General features: G+C 38.2%; 2 protein-coding genes across 2 annotated transcripts in view; one reads left to right on the top strand and one right to left on the bottom strand.

Moving 5' to 3' along the window:
* The window catches only part of veph1 (ventricular zone expressed PH domain-containing 1), a 94,895-nt gene extending 71,261 nt beyond the window's left edge, over nucleotides 1-23,634 (bottom strand). Inside the window, exons 1-3 of the mRNA XM_038285544.1 lie at nucleotides 23,148-23,634; nucleotides 22,779-22,997; nucleotides 14,079-14,253 (exon numbers count right to left, since the gene is read on the bottom strand). Coding sequence (XP_038141472.1) covers nucleotides 14,079-14,253; nucleotides 22,779-22,997; nucleotides 23,148-23,285 — 532 coding nt within the window. The 5' untranslated portion in view covers nucleotides 23,286-23,634. The remainder of the gene's footprint in view (nucleotides 1-14,078; nucleotides 14,254-22,778; nucleotides 22,998-23,147) is intronic.
* Nucleotides 1,347-8,472, top strand: ptx3a (pentraxin 3, long a). The gene is made up of 4 exons (XM_038285545.1): nucleotides 1,347-1,639; nucleotides 4,382-4,541; nucleotides 4,686-5,053; nucleotides 6,720-8,472. Exons 1-4 carry the CDS (start codon nucleotides 1,504-1,506, stop codon nucleotides 7,373-7,375), a joined length of 1,320 nt encoding a protein of 439 aa, XP_038141473.1. The 5' UTR covers nucleotides 1,347-1,503; the 3' UTR covers nucleotides 7,376-8,472.
* Nucleotides 23,635-24,314: the final 680 nt, after the last annotated feature.

Below are 24,314 nucleotides of genomic sequence, written 5' to 3'. Positions count from 1 at the left end.
TTTAATGCAACAACCCTTAAAATGAAAAGGCACGACCATATATGGAATAATGACACACCTTTTGGAGCTAATCTAAACCAAAACCTGTTTTTTCACAAGAAAAAACATAAGGCAATATAAATACAACATATACAAGTAAACTGTAAAAAGGAAGCACTAGTACTTTTCTCAAACATCCTTCAAATGATGTAAAAGTAAGAGATATTTATAAAAATAGTCTATTTAAAAAGCCTTAGACCAGGGGACTATGAAACACCTGGAATGGATGAGGGACAAGGAGGTCACAACATGCTGAGATAGCACTTTTAGATTCAGCACCCAAACAATCAAATAACTGGTTGTAGGGTTGGAGTTTAAAATGCAGAGAATACATAGATTTGTTTTAACCACAGAATAACATCTATGGCGCTATTGAACAGACACATTTAAATCTCAAAGTTACTTTTATGGTAAAAAATTTATCTGAAACAGAAAAAATAAATTCTATAAAAAGACTAAAAGCTTGAGTGCCAAAAGAGGCGCTGTCCTTGCTACAATGCTGTGAGAGCTATATTATTAAACTATTGCTCACAATTAGAACATGGACTGATAATGTAAAGATTTTAAAATATGAGGTGAGATTTTTGCCTGCATCCATTTACCAATGCAGCCAGTTTGCTATAATAAAAGACTGAGATTACCGCTGTATAAAGTGTGCATCATGGCCTAAGTTTCTCCATACAAAGTATAACACAGTAACAAAGCTGGTTAAAACTAGATCACTCTGACAACAATAGCCTGAATCAGGCTTGGTTATTTTTGTTTATACAATTAAGCTTTTTCTCAAAGTTAGCGGGCAGGTTGGCATTGTACGAGGTGGTTAGGTTTTCAAGCTAACCCTTCAATGAATAACATGTGTCTCGGCCTGTTTCTCTTCTTTAGATCATGAAAATCTTCACATTGAAAACTGAAAATGGAGCTGAAAACTTTATTATATCTATTTTAAGTGGTCATTTGATGATGTATCGATGTCGAGGTTTACGTTCACTTTCTTTCTTTTAAGCTGATCTACACACAGAAGTTACTATAATTATCTCAATCCCCAAATATGAAGACAACAAAAAGAAAACTATGTTAAAAAAATTAAAGAAATATTTTAATTACTACTTCACAGAAATGTAGATGAGTATGAGTGACCCCTGGCAGCTCTTCTTCCAGGAAAACTGGGCTTCCAGTCAAAGGGTTGCTCAGCATTTAGTATAAGGGGGGGAAAAAATGAAACAGAGATGAAGAGAAAGAGGTGGGGAGTCATTAGAGAAGGAGGAGGGACAAATGCAGAATGAGAGAGTGAGGGCTTAAAAAAAGACTGTTGGACCTGCAGGTCTGTAGAAACGTGGGAGCAGCAGCAGAAGAACCCTAAAGACACATAGAAATATCACTCTGTCCCACAGCTAAACTCTTAAAGACAGAGACGCAGGGAAAGCACTTGTTCACATCTTCTACACTCTCTCAGACGGCAGCAGCATGTTTTGGTGGGGAATCCCTGAGGCAGCATTTCTGCTGTGTCTGTGTGCGAGTGTCACGTTCGCCTACGAGGATGACATCCAGATCAACTACGCTGACTACTATAACGAAATCCCAGATGGAGAACCGGCAGCACGTAAGTTAACTGATTATCTGCAAGACACATTCATTTATTGCAATGGAAACACAGGTAACAGTTGTTTTCAGTTATTTTCTGGCTGTGGTGAAAGGATGCTTGTTTCTGAGGTGAGATCAGATCTTTCTGTGATGAAGCAAACTAAATAACACTATTATTATTAGATAAGTGCCAGAAATGTATGATTTGAATCCCAATGTGCTCTACAAATTGGAAAAAAAAATTAATTTCACAACTAAAGTTTCAGCTTTTGTGTTCAAACGATAAGACTGTCTGGTTATTTCTGGTTACTTATGAATAGGAAAACTTGAATGAAACAGCACAATTTTTCTCAGTTTATCCAAATTTCTGTTTGCACGCTTACAGTTCTGCCTGGCAATCCGAGGTAGGCAGGACCAGAGAGAAAAGACAAAGTCACCACATGTGTGCTTTATTCTGCTTCAACAAGGGCCTTCACAGTTTGCATTCCTCATTTGTTTGTTTTTTCTAATCCTAGTAGGAGGTATAATTGCAGCCCCATCAGTTAACAGGCCACAATCTGGGCACACCGCCTGTAATGTGATTGAACGTGATGGAGGGCAAAAACTAGAGGGGCTCTAGGCAAGTGACTGGGTGGTAAAATATACACACATTAGTGCAAGGGATGGGGTGGGGAGAGGTGCGACGAAAAACAGAATTTATAATGAGTTTGTGGGAGGAGGGACAGAAAAGGTCAAGCATGTGAGTCGAGAGCCGTTTGTTCGCAGGTGTGTTAGGATGAGGGGAGGTCATAGGTCGGAGGGAGACATGGGTCACTTGTTCTGACCCGCTCAAAGCTCCCACTCTCTGAGAGGAGTCTGAAATAATAGGCAACATGAGAGAGGTCATGGTACAGTTCATTTTCGCATGACTGACAGGCTGAAAAATGACATTGAGCAGACAGGAAAAGGAGGGTGTTTACCTCAAAGGTAAGACTTTCTCCCATTTGGAAGAGAGTCATTCACTACTTCACTAAAAGTTTACAAATAAAGCATTTTATCATCTTGTTTATGAATTGATATTGGATTATTGTGACAAATTAATTACAAATCATTTAAAACCCTAAATACTCTCTGCACAGATAGTTTATTAAAACAGACCAGCCAAACCCATCTTATATGGTATAACTATGGACGCTGGGAAGCTGAAGCAAGCAATGTAGACCTGCAATAATATAACCCCCATGTCACCCACCCCCAACCCCCTGAGAATAGATCTGCAGGTATAAACAGAGGCTAAAAGCTTAAAACGTTAACCAGAACAGCATGTGTGACATATATGACTCTCAGTCCTTGTTGCTTTAACCCTCAGATTTACTTTATCCCAGCCGTTTACTCCATGCTTCCCACTGCTCCTGTTATCTCTCTCCCTCTCTAAACACGTCCTCTCCACATTATTTTGCTTCCGCCTCCCTCCTCATTTTACGGCGCAGAGCCAGATAATCTCGCAGGAAACACAGCAGGGGAAATTATTCCGTTTCCTCCTCATGTTCATATCTCTCTCCCGACAACTTGACATCCTGATTTGTTCCAGTCAGATTCACATTCTACCTGCTGTCTCTACCTGATGTCTACTCTCCGTCTGGTCCTGTTTTATTCACCATATTTCGGAGTTTTGAAATATTTCATCAATCCATGAAAAGTAGCTTTCAGAACACGTAAAAATAAGATATGAAACTGGGATGTTTAACATAAATACTGTGGTGGGTAAGCTAATTCACCACATAAGCTGATGAAACAGAACAAGCGTTGGTAAGTAGAGATTGTACAATACTATCAGTAATATTGATAAAATGAGAGAGGATGCCTAGGCAGCCATGTTGACTCTAAACTAGGGGTTGGTGAAAGCTGTTGGAAGCAGAGCTTCCAACTTTCGTAGATGTTTCAACCATAGAGCATCTGATGTTGGGTTGGTTAACCCCCACATTTCTCAATGTGGGGGTTGTTCTAGACCTACTGAGCCTATATTTAAAATTTGCTAAGCATTTCTCCCTCTCCAAGTTGAACATCAAGAGGTATTTTAGGATTGGCTGAACGTGTCAAATATCTGGAGGATGTGTTTAATTTGACTTAAGGGGGCAGCAATCGAACTTTCCTGTCTGGTCACTGATCATCTTAAAATTCAGATTTTCTTAAACCTAACAAGGTCAGGTGTTATAAGACAGAATACATTTTTAATGTTTTGTCTTATTTTAGTGAAAAACACTGAACATTGTTCGTGAAATAAAAAAAAACTTCTGTTGTGTTGGTCTAGTGGTTAGAGCCGTGTGCTTGTGCTCTGAGAAGTTTGCAAGTACCGGGTTCGATCCCCACAGCCTGCACTCTGGATCCCTGAGCAAGACCTTTAACCCCACATTGCTCCCCGGGTTCCATACAATGCCAGCCCACTACCAAGGGTATAGGTCAAATGCAGAGAGTGAATTTCCCAATTACAAATATATATGAAAAGTTTAGAGAGTTGACAATGGCTGGTTTGGCTTCTTGTATAAGTAGTTGTCCATCACTGATTCTGCAAAATTGATGAAATCCAGGTTAATCAATAGTTGAACACTTAGTTTGAACATATGTTCTCACCTTAATTCACTATGTGTGTCAATCAACAAGGATGACACCCAACTTAATGGAATACAAAAATATACAATAACCTAAGGGTATCTATTAGAAAACAGTCCAGATGTATAACATCTAATTTTCCTGTGCTACTTTTCATTGTCTCTCTCTGCAGCCACACCGAGTTCCCCCCCCTGCAACTCCCCGGACCTGACAAAATGGGACAAAATCTTCTCCATGTTGGAGAACAGCCAAATGAGAGAGAACATGCTGCTCCAGCATGCTGATGAAATCATCAAGGTTGAGCTGGGGTTACTGCGTGACGAATTGCATAGGTGAGGCTTTTTCCCCCAAGAAATTACCTCCCATTAAATTAAATTCATGTAATGGTATAAAGAGTGATTTTATGCAACACAAAAAAGAGGGTTAAGGCTCTTCTGCTGAAAAATTAGCAAGTCTTTTCCACTCCTCCTTGACAGGTTTATAGCTGAGTATCGAGGGTCTTGTGGCGCTGCAGTGGAGACAGCAGGAAGACGGATAGTCTTACAAATGGAGGATCGTGTACAAGAGACTCTGGAGCGCTTCAAGCTCAGCGATCTGGAGGCCCAGATACAGCAACTTCTCTCTGCGGCGCATAAGCAAACATCCAGACTAACCAAGCTGGAGAGCAGCTGCCTCAGCAGTGGTGTGGGAGCTGGCTTTGGGTTGAATGGCAAAAATGGATTCCAGCTCCAGGATGTGACGTCACGAGAGGCCGCTTTGGACGGGGTGCTAGCTACGCTGCAAGCAATGAAGGCTGAGCTGGACGAAGACCTGAAGGTATCAAGGCAAAGACATTTACCTGCAGGTAAAAACTTCCACCGAATTACCAGCAGTTTGTTTATGTTGACAGCTGTTTTGTTAAGTTTGTGTTTATCTTATATAAAATATTCAGGTTTTGCATATAAAATAACCACATTTAGGTAACACAACATTAGCTAAGTTTTGTCTTTGTGGGCTTAAAGTCTAGCCAAGCAAAAGTTGAGTCAAATGACTTCTACTGGGTCTAACACCATTCAAAAGATTTCTTCTTGGGTAAGTCATCCTTTTCAGACAGAGAGGCTATCTTGCTTCTTAGAAGTCTCACTTTAAAGAGAGCAGCAAACCATGATTTGGCCCATCATCCAAGGAAAAGAGAATGAGGTGTTTTACTCATGACATCCCCCTTTTATTAAGGTTCAGAGGTGTTATTCAGACCAACATGAAGAGAGTAAAAGGAAGTGTGCTCATTACCCATTCGCCACAAGAACCACACCTAAACACCCTGAGAAACTAGAAACAGATGGAAGCCAACATTTAACTCACACAGATACAGCTTTTTTCCCCCTAACATCTACTTTCTGAGTGGCGGAAACCTGAGACTAACAGAACATCAATATTTAGGATACCCCCCTTTAGCTGGGTGGGGGTGTGAAAATTAACAGGAATGCCAAAAACAATTAAGCCGAGGGTGGAGGGGGTAAACAGAGAAAGGGAAACACATAACAGCTAAAAAGATTTAAAAATGTGTCAAGATACCAAGAGATGTATGTGTGGGACAAAAAAATAAAAAATTAAAATCATGACCTAAACATGGACTGAAAAGGACTTAAACTCCAGGAAAGAGCAATAACTGCAATTTCTCAGTTACTGTTTGATAAGATTAGGGAGCAAATATACAAACCAATGACTAAGTGATATGGTTTGGAGTAAATTGTATAAATAAGTAATGAAATATAGGATGAAACAGTTTCCTAAACTGTCCTTAGTAGTGAATTTATCTTTGTTCCTCACACCTGACCCAATGAAAAATGAAAACCCACCCCACCCATCACTGTGAATGTATAGGTGGGTAAACTATTTTATGCATAATAAGATAAAAAAGCTGAAACGTATATTTTTTAAATAAATTTACAGTAGTAACATATCCACTTTTTTCTTTTAATATACTTTTAAAAATCACATGTTCATATCTTCTTATCCTATAATGTTGTCCCCAAGGGTTCTCTTTTAGATCTAATTCTGGTTACCACATTCATGCATCCTCTGAGCAATAATATCTGGAATCTCAAGATAACAAAATAGTTATCCTCAATTCTTCCTAGAAGCTGTTTTACCTAAAATTGATTATTGCTTAGATTACTGCTGGTTATAAGTAAAAACTAATCGGCTTTGTCATTTTCTTTCATTGAGTTTAGATCGGCCAAAGGTTCCCTTTGGTTTCAGAGTTTTTCTTGATGTTATCTAACAGGCCTGAAGTACAGTGGGGATAAAAAATTGAAATCAACTGATGAAACCTTTCTTTAACCCCTTTCTTGTTCTATGATGTCTCATTTAAACCCTTTTTATGCGATTGGATTTATTTTATACCTTACTTTTGTTTATATTCATGTGTTAAATGTCACATGATATTTCAAGACAACAATGTAATTCTCTATTTGCAAATAAATTAGTGTTTTTTTACTGAATTACTATTTTTTTGTCTGGTTGTACAGGATGTGAGATGGCCCTCCTGTTCCCTATGCGTTCCCGTCGGATTTACACTGCAGTGATTCCTGATGTCCCTCTGTCTCCGTCCGCCTTTACTATCTGCATGTGGGTAAAGCCGACTTCAGTATTTAACAAAACTGTGCTGTTCTCCTACGGACGCCACCGAAACCCCTTTGAGATCCAGCTCCTGCTGGCTCAGACCTCTGCACTGTTCATCATTGGAGAGGAAGCTGATCAGGTGGAGGCGAGGAATGTGTTTAGCCAGGGACAGTGGATCCACTTGTGTGGAGCCTGGTCCTCCGCAGAAGGCCTGGCGACCCTGTGGGTGGATGGCAAGAAAGCTGCATCCAGCCTTGGGATGTCCAAGGGACACATTTTACCAGAGGGAGGCTCACTCAGACTGGGACAAGAAAGAAACGGCTGCTGCCCTCAGTCTCCAATCGGCAGGAGTGGTGTGGTCGGGTTTGAGGACGGTTTCGATCCAAAGCTGGCATTTGCTGGGAAGATGACAGGGGTGAATATGTGGGACAAAGTGCTGTCAGAGGAGGAAATATCCCAGCTGGCTGTTCAACGAGGCCAGGGCTGCCAACACACGGGGAACACAGTGGCTTGGGGGGTAACAGAGATGGTTCCACATGGAGGAGCTAAATTTATCTACTGATCTCTCATTTAAAAAATCCTAATCATTGCTAGTATAATTATCCTTTAAGAAAGGACAAGCCGAAGCTGAGGACACCTAAACATATTTCCTTACCTTCACTTCAATATGTCCTTATAGCAAAGACTGGCTTTGTTTGTACAATCTTTACAGCCATCATCATAAAAGAAAAGAAAAGAACCCGAATGCTGTGAGAAACTGTACTTCCTGTTATAACATATTATTTAAACTGATTCTGTTCATTCGCCTCAGAAAACCTGACATGTAACGTAAGCTTGCTGCGAGAACCTTTTGCCAAACACCCAATTAGACACCTAAAAAAACAAAGAGCTGCTGACTCAGTTTGCTGACTCAGCAAACTGAATAAAGGCCAGACAGCCAAGCAGAAACAAGAGGTTAAACACAACGACAACAGATTACGCTGTAATTGCAGGCTAATGACATTTTTCCTTTTAGACTTGTGAGGATTTTACAACAGCAAGGGCAGTTAACCAGCCAAACAATACAAAACATGCTTCCTTGTGTATTTTAACAGGAACCACAAACGTAGGGGAAAACATGGCTAGGTTAGTTAAGACTGTGGAAACTTTAGATTTATAAATTAAACTCACTTTTGGATAAACAAATATCTGCAAAACTTTAGAAACTGCTGTACTTGCCTTCTTGCCTTTTAGATACGAACAACTAGAATGTAGAGTTTATTTTCTTATTTTGTTATAACGTTTTGAACCTGTGAAAAAATAAACAAAATATTTTTTTTTTTATATAAAAACACTATATACTTTAAAGTATTTACATTGATGTGATATGAATAACTTTTTGTGGTGTTTTTTTTTTCTTGTTTTTTCTTAATGATTAGAGGTTTATTTATCATTTTGGTATGAAGAGAGTAAAACTATTATTTTCAATATTTTTGTTGACAGTGGGGATAATGTTTACGCAGTCTAATCTTGCATGTTTGAACTTGCCTAAATGTGTTTCTTGTATTATACTGTAAATTGTTTTGGTCATGTGAAAAGATAAAGGCAGAATGTATTTTGTAAATAAATATTTTTGTATGACACGATTAATAAATGGGCCGTAAGGTATTGATAAACAGTTGAAATTATGTTTTTATTGTATAAAACTTTTTTTCTGTGATTTCTAAGAGACAAATAAACCTCAAATAGCAAAAATAACAAAAATATTTATCACACTTCTATCTCCGTCCCAATGTTAAATTCAAACAATGCTGCATTTCCCAGTATATAAAAGAGGAAATGAATTGTTTTTGCTTTATCTTTTAAACTAATTATTATCACAAATATGATTCACTTTTCTCTAGAAACACAATAGTAACTGCCTCAATGTTTGATGGAGAATTTAATTAAAAGTAAAACTTGCCAAAACAAGCCAAAAATACATTAAGTACACTAAAACTGAGGTAGAAAAGCTATATTCTTGTTTTGTCCTGATCCTAGATGTCAGAAACAGCAATTTTCATCATTTTCATCTATTAAAATCTTCACAGAAATTAAAATGAATTATTATTTTCTCTTTTTTTAAGTTTCTAAATGCTAATACTAATACTTGGTTTACTTGATGGCTTCTAGATACATGCCTTTATGTAGTGATGCTTCCATACAATCCTACAAGAACAACAAAAAACAAAATAGGGGAGCATGGTATACTGTATTCTAATTTTTAAATGGCCTTCAGTAATTCAAAAAAATATAAAATAATAAAGAGATTAACTTGACATCTACCCTTTTGACTGGTTCATCTAAGATACTCACATAGAGTGCATTAACTACAATACTGGATGCTGATTGGTTACTTGGAGAAATTAGGGTTTTGCCATGCTGATGGGTAAAAAAGTACAGTGAAAGGCCATTAAATGAACAACCTAATCGCTGACATACATCTACCATTATAGTTGTTTGATTTTCTTTAAACTGTTTTGATTTAGGGAGAACTTGTATTTTTTCTGTTAGCTTCATAAAAAAAATCCATGAAAAACCATAGGCAAATCAAGCTAATCTTAAGGTAGACAATTAAAGGTGTATCATTAGGTGTATTTCAACTGTGGGAACTCTTTCTAGGAACTAGAGCATTTTTCTCATTAAATTACTACTCTTAGATCAATTTACCTGGATTTTTACAACTGATTTTTACACCCAGACTGCAGCTGTCTCTTCTCCTTGAAATTCACATCCGCAAAATCTCTTCAAAATAATTTACAGTTAAATTGTTACATAGTTACTATAAAAAAGTCTCCATAACAGCAATAAATTAATCCTGGGCTCAAAATCCTGCCTTGTTATTCCATGATGGAAGCGGTTCTTAAACTTCCAATAGCTGAGTGAGAGCAACATTGTAGTAGTAGTAGAGGTTACTGAACAGCATCTGCTAAACAGGCCAAAAGGGCTGGATATATAAAACAAAATGGCCAGAATAAATTAGTTTTACTACACACTCTGGGTAAAAACTGATCTGTGTCTTAATGACAAAACTAGCAATGATGCCTCTTCCCTTTTATTATAAAGACACTCTCTATTGCAATATAATTTGTCTTGTATCCAGTTATAGATAGACAGCTTAAAGATTTTCAGGGTGAAAAAGGGATGAAGAGCAGGTTTTTGAGTAGGTAACAGGAAGGCTTAAGGCTGATTTATACTCAGAAACCAGGTCGTCTACGTGTGTGTCGCAGTGAACGCAAATTTGCCCACGCCCCTGCTGCAGACACTCTGCTGCACCTATGCAAAATTGTAGGTGACTGCAGACAGGAGGCCTTGGTAGGTCAAATCTACATCCGCTCTACACTATGCGTATTTCCTGTTTGGTACCTTACCGGCTTGTTTTGTTTTTATGACCGCCATTGCGGAAAATGACTTGGGAAGTTGGACCAGCTAGAAGAGCGAGGTATGCGAGAACGCTGGGACCCTTTTTCCACCTTGATCTCTGCCCTTTTTTCCCCCTCATGTCCCTCTGTTGTCCACTTCCTCACCACCTCTATCTTGAACCCACAGCTAGTTCGTATAGTATTGTCCCTCTTTCGTTGTGGCGTGGAATAAAATAGCACAGACAACACTTCAAAATTGGGCATAAATCAAAAATATCTGCGTCATACCTGCGACAAACTCACCTCGACACACTGCTGCGGGAGTATAACCAGCCCTTTAATCGAAGCCAATTTGCTACATTTTACCCTTTTGATCTTTTTAGCTTTGCCTGTCATTAAAAAAACGCTGAAACAGAAGATGTTGGCAGCCTTGTTGGGATGTTGGGAACTCCCAATGTTAAGATAGGATCTACACTGTTTATATTACACACATGGATATCATGTACAATAGCAGCATAAATAATAAGGTAAAGCAACAAACTAATTTCTATTGGCTCTTCCCCTGCAGGACCCTCTGACAATAGCACTATTGTAAACACTGACTGTCCATGTTCCCTGCATTCTACAGCTACTGTACAGAGACAGAAGAGGGAAATTGTAGACCCCTCATTGGTCTCATAAACACTTAGATCACCAGTATAAGGACTTAGAAAAGGATATAATAAGGTAAATGTTATATTTAGTGCTGCTTTAGGCAAGAAATTAAACTGGGATTAAACTGATTTCAGATAATAAAGTAAAAAATCTTGGTGTTATTTTTGATCAGGACCTGTCATTTAAATCCCATATCAAAGAGGTTTCTAGAATTTCCTTCTTTCATCTGAGGAACATTGCAAAAATTAGAAATCTCCTGTCCAGGGGTGATGCTGAGAAACTAGTCCATGCATTTGTTACTTCAAGGCTGGATTATTGTAATTCTTTACTATCAGGAAGTCCACAAACTGTAGTTAAAAGCCTTCAGCTGATCCAAAATGCTGCAGCCAGAGTTCTGATGAAAATTAAAAAGAGAGATCATATCTCACCTATCCTGGCTTCTCTTCATTGGCTTCCTGTTAAATCAAGAATAGAATTTAAAATCCTCCTTCTCACATATAAAGCCTTAAATGGCCAAGCTCCATCTTATATCAGAGATCTGATTGTTCCTTATGTTCCTAACAGAGCACTTTGCTCTCAATCTGCAGGTTTACTTGTGGTTCCTAGAATTTCTAAAAGTAGAATGGGAGGCAGATCTTTTAGTTTTTAGGCTCCTCTCCTGTGGAACCAACTACCAGTTTTAGTCCGTGAGGCAGACACCCTGTCTACTTTTAAGGCTAGGCTTAAAACTTTCCTTTTTGATAAAGCTTATAGTTAGGGTGGCTCAGGTTATCCTGAGCTATCTCTATAGTTATGCTGCTATAGGCTTAGACTTTTGGAGGACATAGGGACCCCCATTTCATCATTCTGCTTCATTCTCTCTCTGTTCTCCTATTGTGCTTTTCCTCAGAGTAGCTTTGCCTCGTCTGTTCCTGTTTGGCTGTGACTCCATCCTGGAAAGAAACATCAGCTGTGCTGCTTCTATCAACACCCTTGTTTATAGATGTTGGAGATCGGCCTGTTTTCAAGTGTGGTCCTGTTTCTCTGACCGTGACTGAGTGGATGTGCTCTCTTCGTCCTCTGGCATGGGAGCTGCCTTGGAGCTCGTCTGCCTGGCTGTGTGTTTCCTGGACGGGGCCGCCTTTTACAGCTGCTTTTTGTATCTCTGCTTCTGTCTCATTGAACCCCAGTCGGCCTCGGCAGATGGCCGCTCACACTGAGCCTGGTTCTGCTGGAGGTTTCTTCCTGTTAAAAGGGAGTTTTTCCTCTCCACTGTCGCTACAAGCTTGCTTAGTGTGAGGGATTGTATTTGAGTCAATGAGTCAATGCAATCAACTGGTTTTCCTTAGATAGAAACCTTTGTATCAATTTGACCGTATGATCTGGTTGAACTGTAAAGTGCCTTGAGATGACATGTGTTGTGAATTTGGCGCTATATAAATAAACTGAATTGAATTGAAATTGATCAAACCGCTAGTTGGCTATCCTTAAATCTGACTTTATAAAATTAATTTTAATAATTAGGTAAGCAGCTGACAAATCAGATAGGTGTTGAGACAAAAACAGCAAATTTCTTTTTAGTTTTTAATAAACTGCAGTGATTAATATTATGTGAAACTCAGAGCTGCAATGTTTCTCTGGCAGCTTTAGTGTGTAAAGGTGTGTGTGTGTTTATATGCCTGAAGAAAGGGATCACCTCTCAGATACGTCACCACTTTGCCCTAAATGTCTACAACCTGTGAATCGCTGCAGAAGAACTACATATGTTTTGCAGCAGTACAAACACAAAAGAAAGGCCCATAAATCTTCTAGATGATGCAATCCAAACCTTATGGGTATCCTAAGATTGCGTTTTTCTTTAAGATGGAAAGCAACCCCGTGGCACCTAACCCCCATGGAGCCAAAATTAGTTCAAATGTTGTAAGAGAGCATGTGTGTGTGTGAGACATCCTGCTGTAGCTATTAAACTGTCTAACTGCATCCTGCTGTTTTCTTTCTCTGAGCGGGGAAGGCAGACATACACAAAATTTCTCATAAAACCGAATAAAAGCTAAACTGACAAAAACGCAATGTAAATACGTCAAAACATACGTAAGAGCTGAGTAATACCATTTCTAAAAAAATTTATAAAGTAGGACAATGTGTCCATTACTACGCAGCCCTCCCCTGGCTTCAGTAATAAATACACATGTGTGCGGTCTGTCCGTCCTGCTCACTAATATAACTAACCATCATCAGCCTCACTGTTGTGTTTATGCTGAGGTTTCAGAACAGAGCTGCATAGCCAGCGTGTTAAAGGCAAAAGTCAACAGGACGCTGAAATGGTCAGAGAATGGTTGATGGGTCCAAACATAGTAATTACTTCAAAAATACAAAGCTTTAACTGGTCGAATCAGCTTGATTACTGCATGTTCCCAATGCAACAGTAACTCCTTGTTTCAAATGAATAAACATGTAATCTGATTGCTTTAGAATAACATACCTAATTTCAACAACCCAGCACCCAAAGTGAAATATCCACGTCTGAAAAAGCACAGTTAGAAACATCATTTTCTAGGAGTTTTCTTACATTGATTTTGAGAAAATCCACGTGTGAGTAAAATAGTTCTTCTTCCTTTGTGTCCTAAATGCAAAATACATGGAGGCATTTCTGGTCACGCCCCAAGATCCAGATATATTGGGAATCTATTCTGGTGGAGACTAGGAAAATTATTAAAACCAATATTGATCTCGATCCAGTGTCTCTTCTCCTTGGTCTACCAAATAAATATATCCAAAATCAAAATAACAGTAAATTGTTTAATGTCCAAATTTTCTGTGCTTGAAAGAATATTTTGTTACAATGGATTTCTAATAAATCTCCTACTATTTTTGGTTGGAAGAAGCTTATTTTTAAATATATATCTTTCTACTATGACTCGTCCACTCTAAGACTGACACTTTTGGACGCGTATGGAAGCACTTCTTAGACGATGCTGAAGGACACATGTCTACCATCCTGTCTTTAGCATTTCTAAATGCTTAGACTTGGACTCTATGGTAATGGAAGTATGTATGCCCTCTATTTTTTCTTTTCTTTTCGTCTCCTCTGGACTGCACTGCTGAGCTTGTGTTCGGTTGTTGCTGTTATTAAACAAAAATGAATAAATATATCTATAAGAAATGGTTAGTCTTCACTTCAGGTGCATAAACATTTCTAAAACAATAATTGACTCTCCTACAGCTGAATGATTACATGGGTGTGGACTGTACCTTCCAGCACGCTGACTGTTATGGCCCCTGTATGTTCAGCCAGCAGATCAGCTTTAGCTATAGCCGCCAGCGAGAGGTAGCTGGACATGTTCCTGCTCAGCTCCCTGTTCCCCCTCTGCAAGAACCGCACAGCTACTGGGACCGCCAGCGCCATGACTGAGGGACAACTGTAGTTCTGAGGAGACAAAGGAGAAAAGAATCTTATGTGCCAAATAAAATCTCTTTCCTCCCTACATTTACACAAAAGTACCTCAGAAAAGTATTCAAATAACTTTACTTTTTTCATAATATTTAATGTTACAACCAAAGACTGCTGCCTGTTATTGGAATTTCATGTCAAAGACAGACAGACTCTTTGCAAATAGTGAGAAAATAGCACTTTCATAGCCTGATAAACCTTTCCCATTTCGCAAGATATACAGCACAAGATCTCCTACCACAACAGTCTAACAGTTTGATCTCGGTATTAAGGTCTAGTGTAAGGAGTTTGCTTAAACCTTCAGAGGCATAAAGACTGTAACAAAGTTATTTTCCAATCATCCATCCATTTTCAGACACGCTTAATCCCAACTGGGGTCGCGAGGGGTGCTGGTGTCTATCTCCAGCTGTCTACGGGCGAGAGGATACCCTGCCTCTGGCAACCTGTCTACCCTGACAGGTTACCAGTTCATTGCAGGGAAACACAGAGACAAACAGGACAAACAACCATTCACACAGACACTCACAACTAAGGAGAATTTAGAGAAGCCAATTAACCTTACAGTCATGTTTTTGGACTGTTGGAGGAAGCCGGAGTACTGGATAGAACCCATGCATGCTCAGGGAGAAAATGCTAATTCCATGCAGAAAGACCCCAGAACTTCTTGCTGCAAAGCAGCAGTGCTATTGTAAATCAATTGTAAATCAAAGGACAAATGTTTCAGCAGGATCTCAGAAAAATAATTAATGCATTAATCTTTCATAGAACTGATTACAACCACAGTGTCTTCATAAGTCTAACAAAAAAAAAAAAAAATCAATCAGGCTGTTGCAGTTGATCCAGAATGCCACTGCCTGTGTTGTCAAACTAAGAAAGTGGAACAAATGACCCTGATTCTAAAGTCATTACACTAACTCCCTCTATCTCAAAAAATAGACTTTAAATGCTTCTGTTCCCTTCTAAATCACTTAATGGCTTAGCACCAAAATATATCACAGGCTTTTTGTCAGAGGATCAACAAACCAGATCTTTCAGGTCTCAAATTGCCTCAAATCCGGTCTGCACACCCAGAACCAAACGCAGAGAAGCAGCTTTTAGTTTCTATGCTTCACTAATCTGGAACAAACTCCTTGAAAATCGCAAAAGTGCGGAAACCTTCAGTTGTTTTAAATTGAAATTAAAAACTTGACAGTGGCCTTTAACTGTGGTATCTAGTGATTATAAGCTTCCAGTCCAGTTTTACTATTATTTTCTTATCAGTCATTTTATAATTTGTTATAATCCTCATCAATTAATTATTCATTTTTACTCATTTTAGCTATTCACATTCATGAATTATTAACTACCTTTATGCCAGAGCAATATAGGTTTCCTTTTATGTTTATTTTTCTTTTTCATGTACAGCACTTTGAAATGTCTTGCCACTGAAATGTGTTATACAAATAAAGTTGCCTTTCCTTGTCTTCAGAACATTAATGATCAGCCTCATAAAGACCAAGGGACCCAAATAGCTTTGCAGTGTTGTTTAAAATGGGGGCATCATTGAAGTGATTAAAGATCTTTCTATGCACTGAAAGCAGAAAGAGTATAACACAACTGTAAACTATCCATGATAGCAAAATCAGCATGTATATGTAACTGCGAAGGTTAATATAGTTATTATAGGTTTGCCAAAAACATTTTTCCTTGCATCAAATCTATACAGACTGTTAGGCAAGAGGTTGTTTTCACAGATCTAAAAGGGAGGGGGGGAATGGCATTTAAGATTCACTAGCACCCTCTAGTGGAGAGACTGATGCAAAATATATACGCATATTGAAAAAAAATTAGCTCTTGAGTCCATAACTCTTAAAAAGGAACTGACATTTGTATTCCTTGCAACAATAAAAAATATATTTTTGAATATCATACTTTTTTCAGGTTTGTTCTTATGACTTGTTTCGGCCACATAATGACAGTGCAGACACTAGGTTAACAAAAACTGTTCCAGCCAATACACAATCAGTCCAATTATCTCTATATTTATTTATATGAAGAGCATTCAAAAATAATTTAATACAATCATGGTAATTTCCTATTATATGTATATTGTAGTGATCTAATAATTAAAGATTTGGAAAAATCTGCTTAAGTCTACAAAGTTCTCCATCTTACAGTACATTGTAAAGCATAGATTTTAACTTAGTCTATGTTGTTAAGGTTTCTGTATAAAACAGGAATGTCCTTCTGAGCTTACACGGGCCAGTGTAGTTCTTTTTTTCATTAAACCTCTACTTAAACAGGTAGTCACATTAATACAGAAGTTCTCATATATAAGACAGGCCTGTTAGGAAATAAACAACAATATTTTTAGAAAAAAAATACTAGACTTACTTATAGATAGTATCACAATTTTACAAATAATTAAGAAAAAGAACTAAAAATTATTTTAAATGACTGAAATTGTTTTTTTTTTTTTATAGCAATAAAATTCGTTATATAAATTTGATCTAATAGTTTCAGTTCGTTTTTTTCATGATTCCTGTTGAAAGGTGTAACAACAGAAAACTTTTTTTTTTTTACTATTTATGAAATAAGGGAACAGAAAAGTATGACATCTTGGGATTGCAGACTGTAACTATGTGTAGATAAACCAAGGATGGATGTATCAGATAGAAATATATGAAAAATCTGTAAAGAGTCAGTTATGACCAATTAACTAAAGAGTAGAAAGCACAATGAGGGGTTAGCTATCTGCACCAGATAAACTACATCTGATAAATGTAGATAACTGTGAGAGGAATTCCCATACAAAATGTCCCCATGGTCCAAAAAAATCCAAAACAGGGTGGCAGCAACAATTGTTATTTCTGAAAAGAAGCCTAATTTCTAACAAGTTTTCATCTTTTATTAAACCAAGATATTTTGAGCTGGAAATAAATGATCCTTCTGAGGACTCAACTGAGGATAAAATGGCAGGCACTGTTTTCGCTGGAAAACAATATAGCTTTTTTTTTATTTGAGTTCGGTACCCATTTTAGCTCTTCTAGTTGTGATTTGATGGTATCAAATGCAGACTTTAGCAAAGGCAGATGTAGAAGAACAACAGCACACATCATCATGGTATCATCAGCATACAGATGAACAGAAGATTGTATGTGGGTACCCACAACATTTATTATATCCCAACACAGTCCTTTGAGGTACACCATTCATTGTATCTTAAAAGGCTGAAGAGGATTAATTGCAGAACACTGAATTTGACAGTGTACTAACCCAAACAGGGACAGTCAAGCCAATGCTACAGAGTTTCCAGCCCTAAATGGCGACCAGCAGATTACATCTCTGCTTTTTGTAGATGATATGGTTCTGCTGGTTCCCTCCTGCTGAGACCTACAGCATGCACAGCAACGGATGAAAATGAGCTCCTCCAAGTCTGAGGCCATGGTTCTCTACTTGAAAAAAGTGGTTTCTCTCCTTCAGGTTGGAGAAGAGCTCCTGCCTCAAGTGGAGTTCAAGTATCTTGGGGTCTTATTAACAAGAGAGGGGACAATAGTGTGGGAGATCAATACTGTAGATGGATCGGTGCGGCTGCTGCTATAATGCACCCGTCTGGTAATAGTTGAGCGAAAAGGTGAATCTCTCTATTTACTGGTCAGTCTACGTTTCTACTCTCACCTATGGTCACAAAATCTGGATCATGACCGAAATGGAGATCCCAGATACAAGCGGCTGAAATTAGCTTTTTCCAATCGGTAGCTGGACACGCCCTTAGACAAAAGGTGAGAATCTCAGTCATCCGTGAGAGGTTCAGAGTAGAGCCGCTTATCCTTCACAGCCGAGGTGTCTCAGACATCTTTTTTGGATACCCTGGATGCCTCCCTAAGGAAGTGTTCCAACCGGAAGGATGCCCAGGGGATGACCCAGGACTCAATGGCGAGACTAGGACTTTTGGCTGGCCAGGGAGTGCCTTGGATTTCCCCCGGCAAACCTGGAGAAGGTTTCTGGGGAGAGGGAAGTCTAGGAGTCTTTACTGAGACCTCAGTCCCAGCAGACCGGTTCCGGATAAAAGGGAAAACGACATGTAAGAGTACAAATGAAAGCAAAAATAATTCTTCAGTCAATAATTTAAACTTTTATTTCTAAAACATTCAAGCAAATAAACCTGTCTCAAAAGAAACCACCTCCAACCTTTCTGCTGCTCCTTAAAAGAGCTTTATTGGAAGGGTAGGAAAAGCTTTTGTGTAAATTCAAAATGACAGTGTGGCAAAGACAGAATAAAAGAGATCAAGGAGACAAGAGATTAGGAAGGACAGATTGCAAAGCTAAAGAAGGAGAGAGGCACATGTTCCTCTGATAACTACTGTAACTGGGACATGAAAGCCACACGTCTTTACCAGGGCTGTCAGAAGTTTTTGTCTCACTTCTGTGTGTGTGTGTGAGCATATGCTTGTGAATGTGCCTTTTCTGAAGAATCGGACTAATTAGGCTGGTATTAACAAATTCCAATTCCTGAAGTAACAGGGAAAGAGGGCGGATAAACCACAGAGCGGAGTTACTTTGTGTTTAAACCGATTAAGCTTGAAAAATACAAGGTTATGTACAGCAGGTAGAATAAGTATTAAAAATGGCACCATTTTTCTCAGTAAATATATTTCTAGAGGTGCTATTGACATCACATTTTCTCCAATAGCAATCTTTGCAATCCACAAATACAAAGAAATCAAGTCAAATCAAGAAATTAAGTTATGTGTAATAAAGTTAGATGACACAGGAAAAAGTATTGAACTCCCTTACTGAAATGTATTTAATACTTTGTACAAAAGCCTTTTTATGGCAATGACAGCTTCAAGACACCTCCTGTATGGAGGAATTGGTCGCATGCATTACCCAGGTGTGATTTTGGCCCATTCTTCCACACAAACATTCCTCAGAACTTGAAGGTTTCATTGGCCTCTTCTATGAACTCTGATAGTTAGTTCTTTCCATAGATTTTCTATTGGACTCAAGTCAGGTGATTGGCTAGGCCATTCAACCAGCTTTATTTTCTTTTTCTGAATCCAATTGAGAATTCCCTTGGCTGTGTGTTTGGGGTCATTGTCTTGCTAAAATCCACCCACGTTTCATCTTCATGATCCTGGTAGATGGCAACAGATTTTTATGAAGAATGTCTCTGTAAGTTTTTCTATTCATCTTTCCTTCAATTATTTGAATTTGCCAGTATCATATGCTAAAATAACAGCCCCACACCATGATTTTCCAACACTTCACTTACTTTCTATGCACAGATTGCATTGATAGTTACCGACATCTGGTGAAGATATCATGTCAATAGCACCTCTAGGAATGTATTTACTGATATGCAAACCCCATGCCTTAGTTTTGGCTAAGACTGTTAAGGCAACATTGTTGAAAACTGCACACTAATTCTAACACAGTTTGATTGTACTGTACATTGTGGCCTCTTTGACACTGGACAGCAAAGCTGTACGCATGGCTGGCAATACAGAGATTTGACCTTTACTTTCCAGGCTGTGACATGGAATGCCATGGATATGTAATCCATTCACAAATGACCTGAGTGAAGTTTGCTAAGCCTTGATAGAGCAACAGAAAAACAGCAAAGTGGCATTTCTTATTAATTTCAAATTCCCCAGTAAGTGGCACATTATTAAATAATCTTATTATTCATGACTGCCAAGCAGTACTTTTCTTTGCATCAGTAATGAATGAATCAGTACAATGCACAGAGGATGACTTGAAAATGTCATACTGCAGACTCTAAACTCCCAACAGACCAAAAAAGGCTGATCATAGATGCTGTAAGGTTCACCTGAGTGTCACCAGGTAGATACATTGGTATGCTGAATAATACCTAAAAATGAGTTTGGCATTTGACATAGTTACATTAAAAATAAAATATAAAATGTGAACCCTTTCATTGTTTTCATCATATGTACATTTTATATGATAAACCAGAAAAGAAAGACCAGACCCCCACCCCAATACCCCCCATCCCTGACTAACTATTTCAACAATTAAACACAGAAATGTCAACTGTATTAAATAGTAGTAAAGAGGAAATAAACTACAGTCTTCTTTAAATCTCAGAACTACAAACTCTCAGCTGCGATTATTGTAAGCTTAGCTGTTAACTGTGTAAAATATTCAGAGTGTGGGTGGGACCCACACTTTGGGACTCCACTGTGACTTACAAGTATTGAAAAATACTTATATTCTGCATATATAATTACATCCTGCACCCTTAGGCAATATTTTGTTTATTTCACTTAAAATTTTTATAGGGATATGCTTTTCTCTAGACACTGTTATCTGCTCATTCCTCTTTGTGAAGTAGCTCAAGGTCAGATTCCATGCAATGCACACAGAAAGATCAATGATTAAGTCACACTATGGGGTCTTGATTATATTTAGGTTGGGAATTAAACATGGCCATTCTAAGACAAGGTTTGTTCAAAACCATTCCATTGTAGCTTGGCTGTATGTGTAGGGTCATTGTTCTGCTCCTGTCTCTTCTATACTGATCTCCATCCATCTTCTATCAACTCTAATTAGCTTCCTGGTCCCTGCTCAATGGTAGCTAGTATATTTGAATACAGTTATACAGCAGGGATGTGCCCAGATAGACACTAGGTGGTGCTAGATAACCTGCTCTTTTACTATCAGACACAAAAGAAACCCCCTTTTCCCTCACAGTGTTTGATGTGTGGCTCAAGGTAGTCTTTTTCTATTTTGATACCTAATTTAACAGATATTTTTATAATTTTGTCCACCAAGACCTCTCCCCCACTCCCCATCATGCACCATAACTCTCCAAGAATTATTTTTGTCATGTATCATACTGGCTACATGAAGAAGATTAGATGATTCATGCAGTGCCCATAGTCTGTGTTGTTGGTTTCATCATGAGGCTACATATGGGTTAACACATGTCCACTGTAGCGTTCCAAATGAGCTTACTTTAAAAGTAGTTGAAGTTTATTTAGTGGTAGAAGTAGTTCGTCAAGCATCTTTTCTTTATTTTGGTGAATGCATATATGCCTTTGTTGAACATTTTCCTATATAATTTGTATAAGTATTTCTCTGGGTATTGTTGATCTAAACTTTAGGACAGTTCCTCTTTTGAGAAAAACAGGAGAAAATATACATTTCTATGAAAAGAAAGATTTTTGTTAGGTAATGAATGCTCCAAATAAAAATGTCTGAGGTATTCAAATGGTAAACTTTGTGTTTAAGCTCAGACTGTTTCTCTGTAAAAGCTCTCTTGGTGCAGATTTTTTATGCGTGTCGGCCAATAAGCTGCATGCTTGAAGTAAGCGTGTTTCTGTCTCAGTGCAGGTGGAGCAGTTTGAGCTGAGATGGGGTGAATATCACACATAAGAGAGGAGAAAAAGAGAGGACTCCACACTCTGAGAGGAACAACATTTCAAAAAAGTCTCCGCCACTGTAGAAGTCTCAGACATAAGCATATTTGCAGCCTCGCTCCAATGAAGCCCAATGTGTACAGTGTGAGCAGACTGAAAGACGAGCTGTAGGTAAAACTCTTATTTTATGGATGTGTTTTATGCAGGTCTTTACATACTTTTTTTTTTAATAAATGTGCTTTATGTTGAACGCTTTTATTTTTTTTCTTGATATCATCTCATGATATTAATCTTATCATCACTTTCAAAAAGGCATCCGACGAGGGCCCGTCATGTGAGTGCGTGGGGCAAAGGGCTCTTAGGGAGGAAAATTATAAAAAATATATATATAAATATGTTAATAAGAAAAAAAGATTTGTATTTTTTTTTTTGGTCAGTAAGAAGAAGATAATGAGCTCTAGCACCACTTAGTGTTTGTGGATATGAATTTAATAACCAAACCCTGATTTATACTGTAAGCCTGACCTGTGCTTTTTTCCATCAGGTTTCATGATGCAGTTTATTCATTACAGTACTCTTACAAATGTCTGAGGCCTTAACAGAACATTAGGATTTAAAATCAAATTACATACTATTTACAAATCTGATTACCTTTGGAAGCAGTTAGTTGAACAAAATAAAATCTAATTAATTTGTCTATCCTGTACTTTATGTTGATTTGTCACATAAAATCCTAGCGAATAAGGTTTGTGTTTTTTATCTGGCAAAACTGGAAATATTTAAGGATAACAATTCTGCAGGCCAAGACTGTTCCCACTACTGTATTTTGCAAACATTATGCAAAAATCTGAAAGCATTGTATTGTATTAAACTGTTAGTAGGTCATCTTAAGAGAGGGAAAAATGCATTAATACAGGTTTGACAGACTCTTCATAACAGTTGTAAATAAGAAAACATCTCAGTACTGAGAAACATGTTTTTTTAATTTTGTAAGACTGCAAAACTGAGTTACATTAACACTGCAGTCATAGATCATTTTCAACAAGTAAGTGTAAAGGTATGTCCTTTTTAAATGCACATAATATTAAAATGTACCGCAGAGCTAGGTGTGTGTGTGTGTTCCTGGTCAGCATGTACCTGCAAGATGCAGCTGGTGATGTCAGAGGCTATCTTTGCATGTGGCGTGTCTTCAGTGCTTTCCCCTTGAGGAGTCAGGTTATGTTCCAGGCAAGACTCCCACAGGCCCACCAGGGCTGTGCTGTGTCGCTCGATGGAGCCGGTCTCTCTGATGGCCGTAGTGATGCGTGTGATGCATATCTCGACCACCGCCTGATCATTGTCGTTGGTCAAATAGTCCTGCCAGGGCGCAAAGTTTAAAATCTGAATAATGCATTGCAATATGAATAATTCATTAAAGAATCATTCAAATATTTACATAACTCTCTAAGGTCATTGTACTGTTTTTGTTGTTTTTTCCCCCCTCTCTGTTATGGCATGCTTACTGACCGGTGCGCAGGATATGTCCTTGATCTGATCCAGAGCTTGAGAGAGGCAGTCTTCGATCTCTGAGTCCTCTAGGGAGAACAGGTCTCCAGCTCTAGACAGGTCCCTCTGTCCAAGTACCCGACTAAACAGCTGGTGCATTTTGGCCCTGAAGGAGAGGTCCTCTAAGATCAGTTGATGCTGAGAACTTTATGATCCCTTTTATGAGAATGGGTCAAACATAACATAGCAGGAAAGGTCTAAAGTAAAGAAATACCCTTTCTCATTTATTATTTGAGGAAAAATATCCAATATCATCCATAGATCTTCGTATTGTACCAATAGCATCTACAGTCCACTTTAGTGAGTCTAGGATCAAGTAGGCTGAATGGGACTCAACCAGTTCGGGCCAAACTTATTTGGCTTAATCTGAGGTTTTTGACTGTGGAGAAGAGCCATATTATGGAGAAGCCAGTCTAGGAAGGTCAGTGCCCTGAAAGGGAGATACAAAATAAAACTGTAAAAATCAAACACAAGACATTTTGTAGCATTAAAGAAAGAATTATCTAAAATTCTTAGCAAAGTCACATTATCTATACCAGGTAAAAAAAAGACCAAAGGTAGATTTGATATAAAACCGACAGATGTTTGGGAAGCAGAATGGATTAGTTTCTATGTCAGCTGCAGAAAAGCACAGCTGTTTGGGCAGCTAAACAGTGCTCTGAGACAGATGGGCCTGCAGCTGGAAAGCAAAAACTTCTACAAAATTCAGTAGAGTTTGGAATCAGTCTAACTAAATGTCTGTGGCAGGCTCAAATAATAATGACATGACTGTCTGAAGATAGGCTAGCAATCTAGTTAGCAATCCAGACTCAACAGTCTGAGCTTCTTCAATATTAGTTTTACATTACAGATAAGAAAATGTAATGTATATTTCAATATATAGACCAATCCAGCATGGAGTTGTGACCATTTGTCTAATAATTGGTCCACCTATTGGTTCCAAAGGAATTGTGACCATTTTTTGATGAACAAAAAGGAACCTCTGTTTATATCACTCAAATCTTATGAAGATTGGTTTCATAAGTAAGAGGTGGGAAACAAAAAGATCCTAACTAAATTAAAATCTCTGTTGGAAAATGTTTTCCACCCCGTGCATGAAGCTGTTGCAGAACTGGATAGCTCCTTCAG

The sequence above is a fragment of the Cyprinodon tularosa genome, unplaced genomic scaffold (genome assembly GCF_016077235.1).
Source record: "Cyprinodon tularosa strain WSP-4 unplaced genomic scaffold, ASM1607723v1 ctg211, whole genome shotgun sequence".
Lineage (NCBI taxonomy): Eukaryota > Metazoa > Chordata > Actinopteri > Cyprinodontiformes > Cyprinodontidae > Cyprinodon > Cyprinodon tularosa.
Note: the sequence above shows the minus strand (reverse complement) of the source record. Positions and strands in the feature narration are given on the sequence as shown.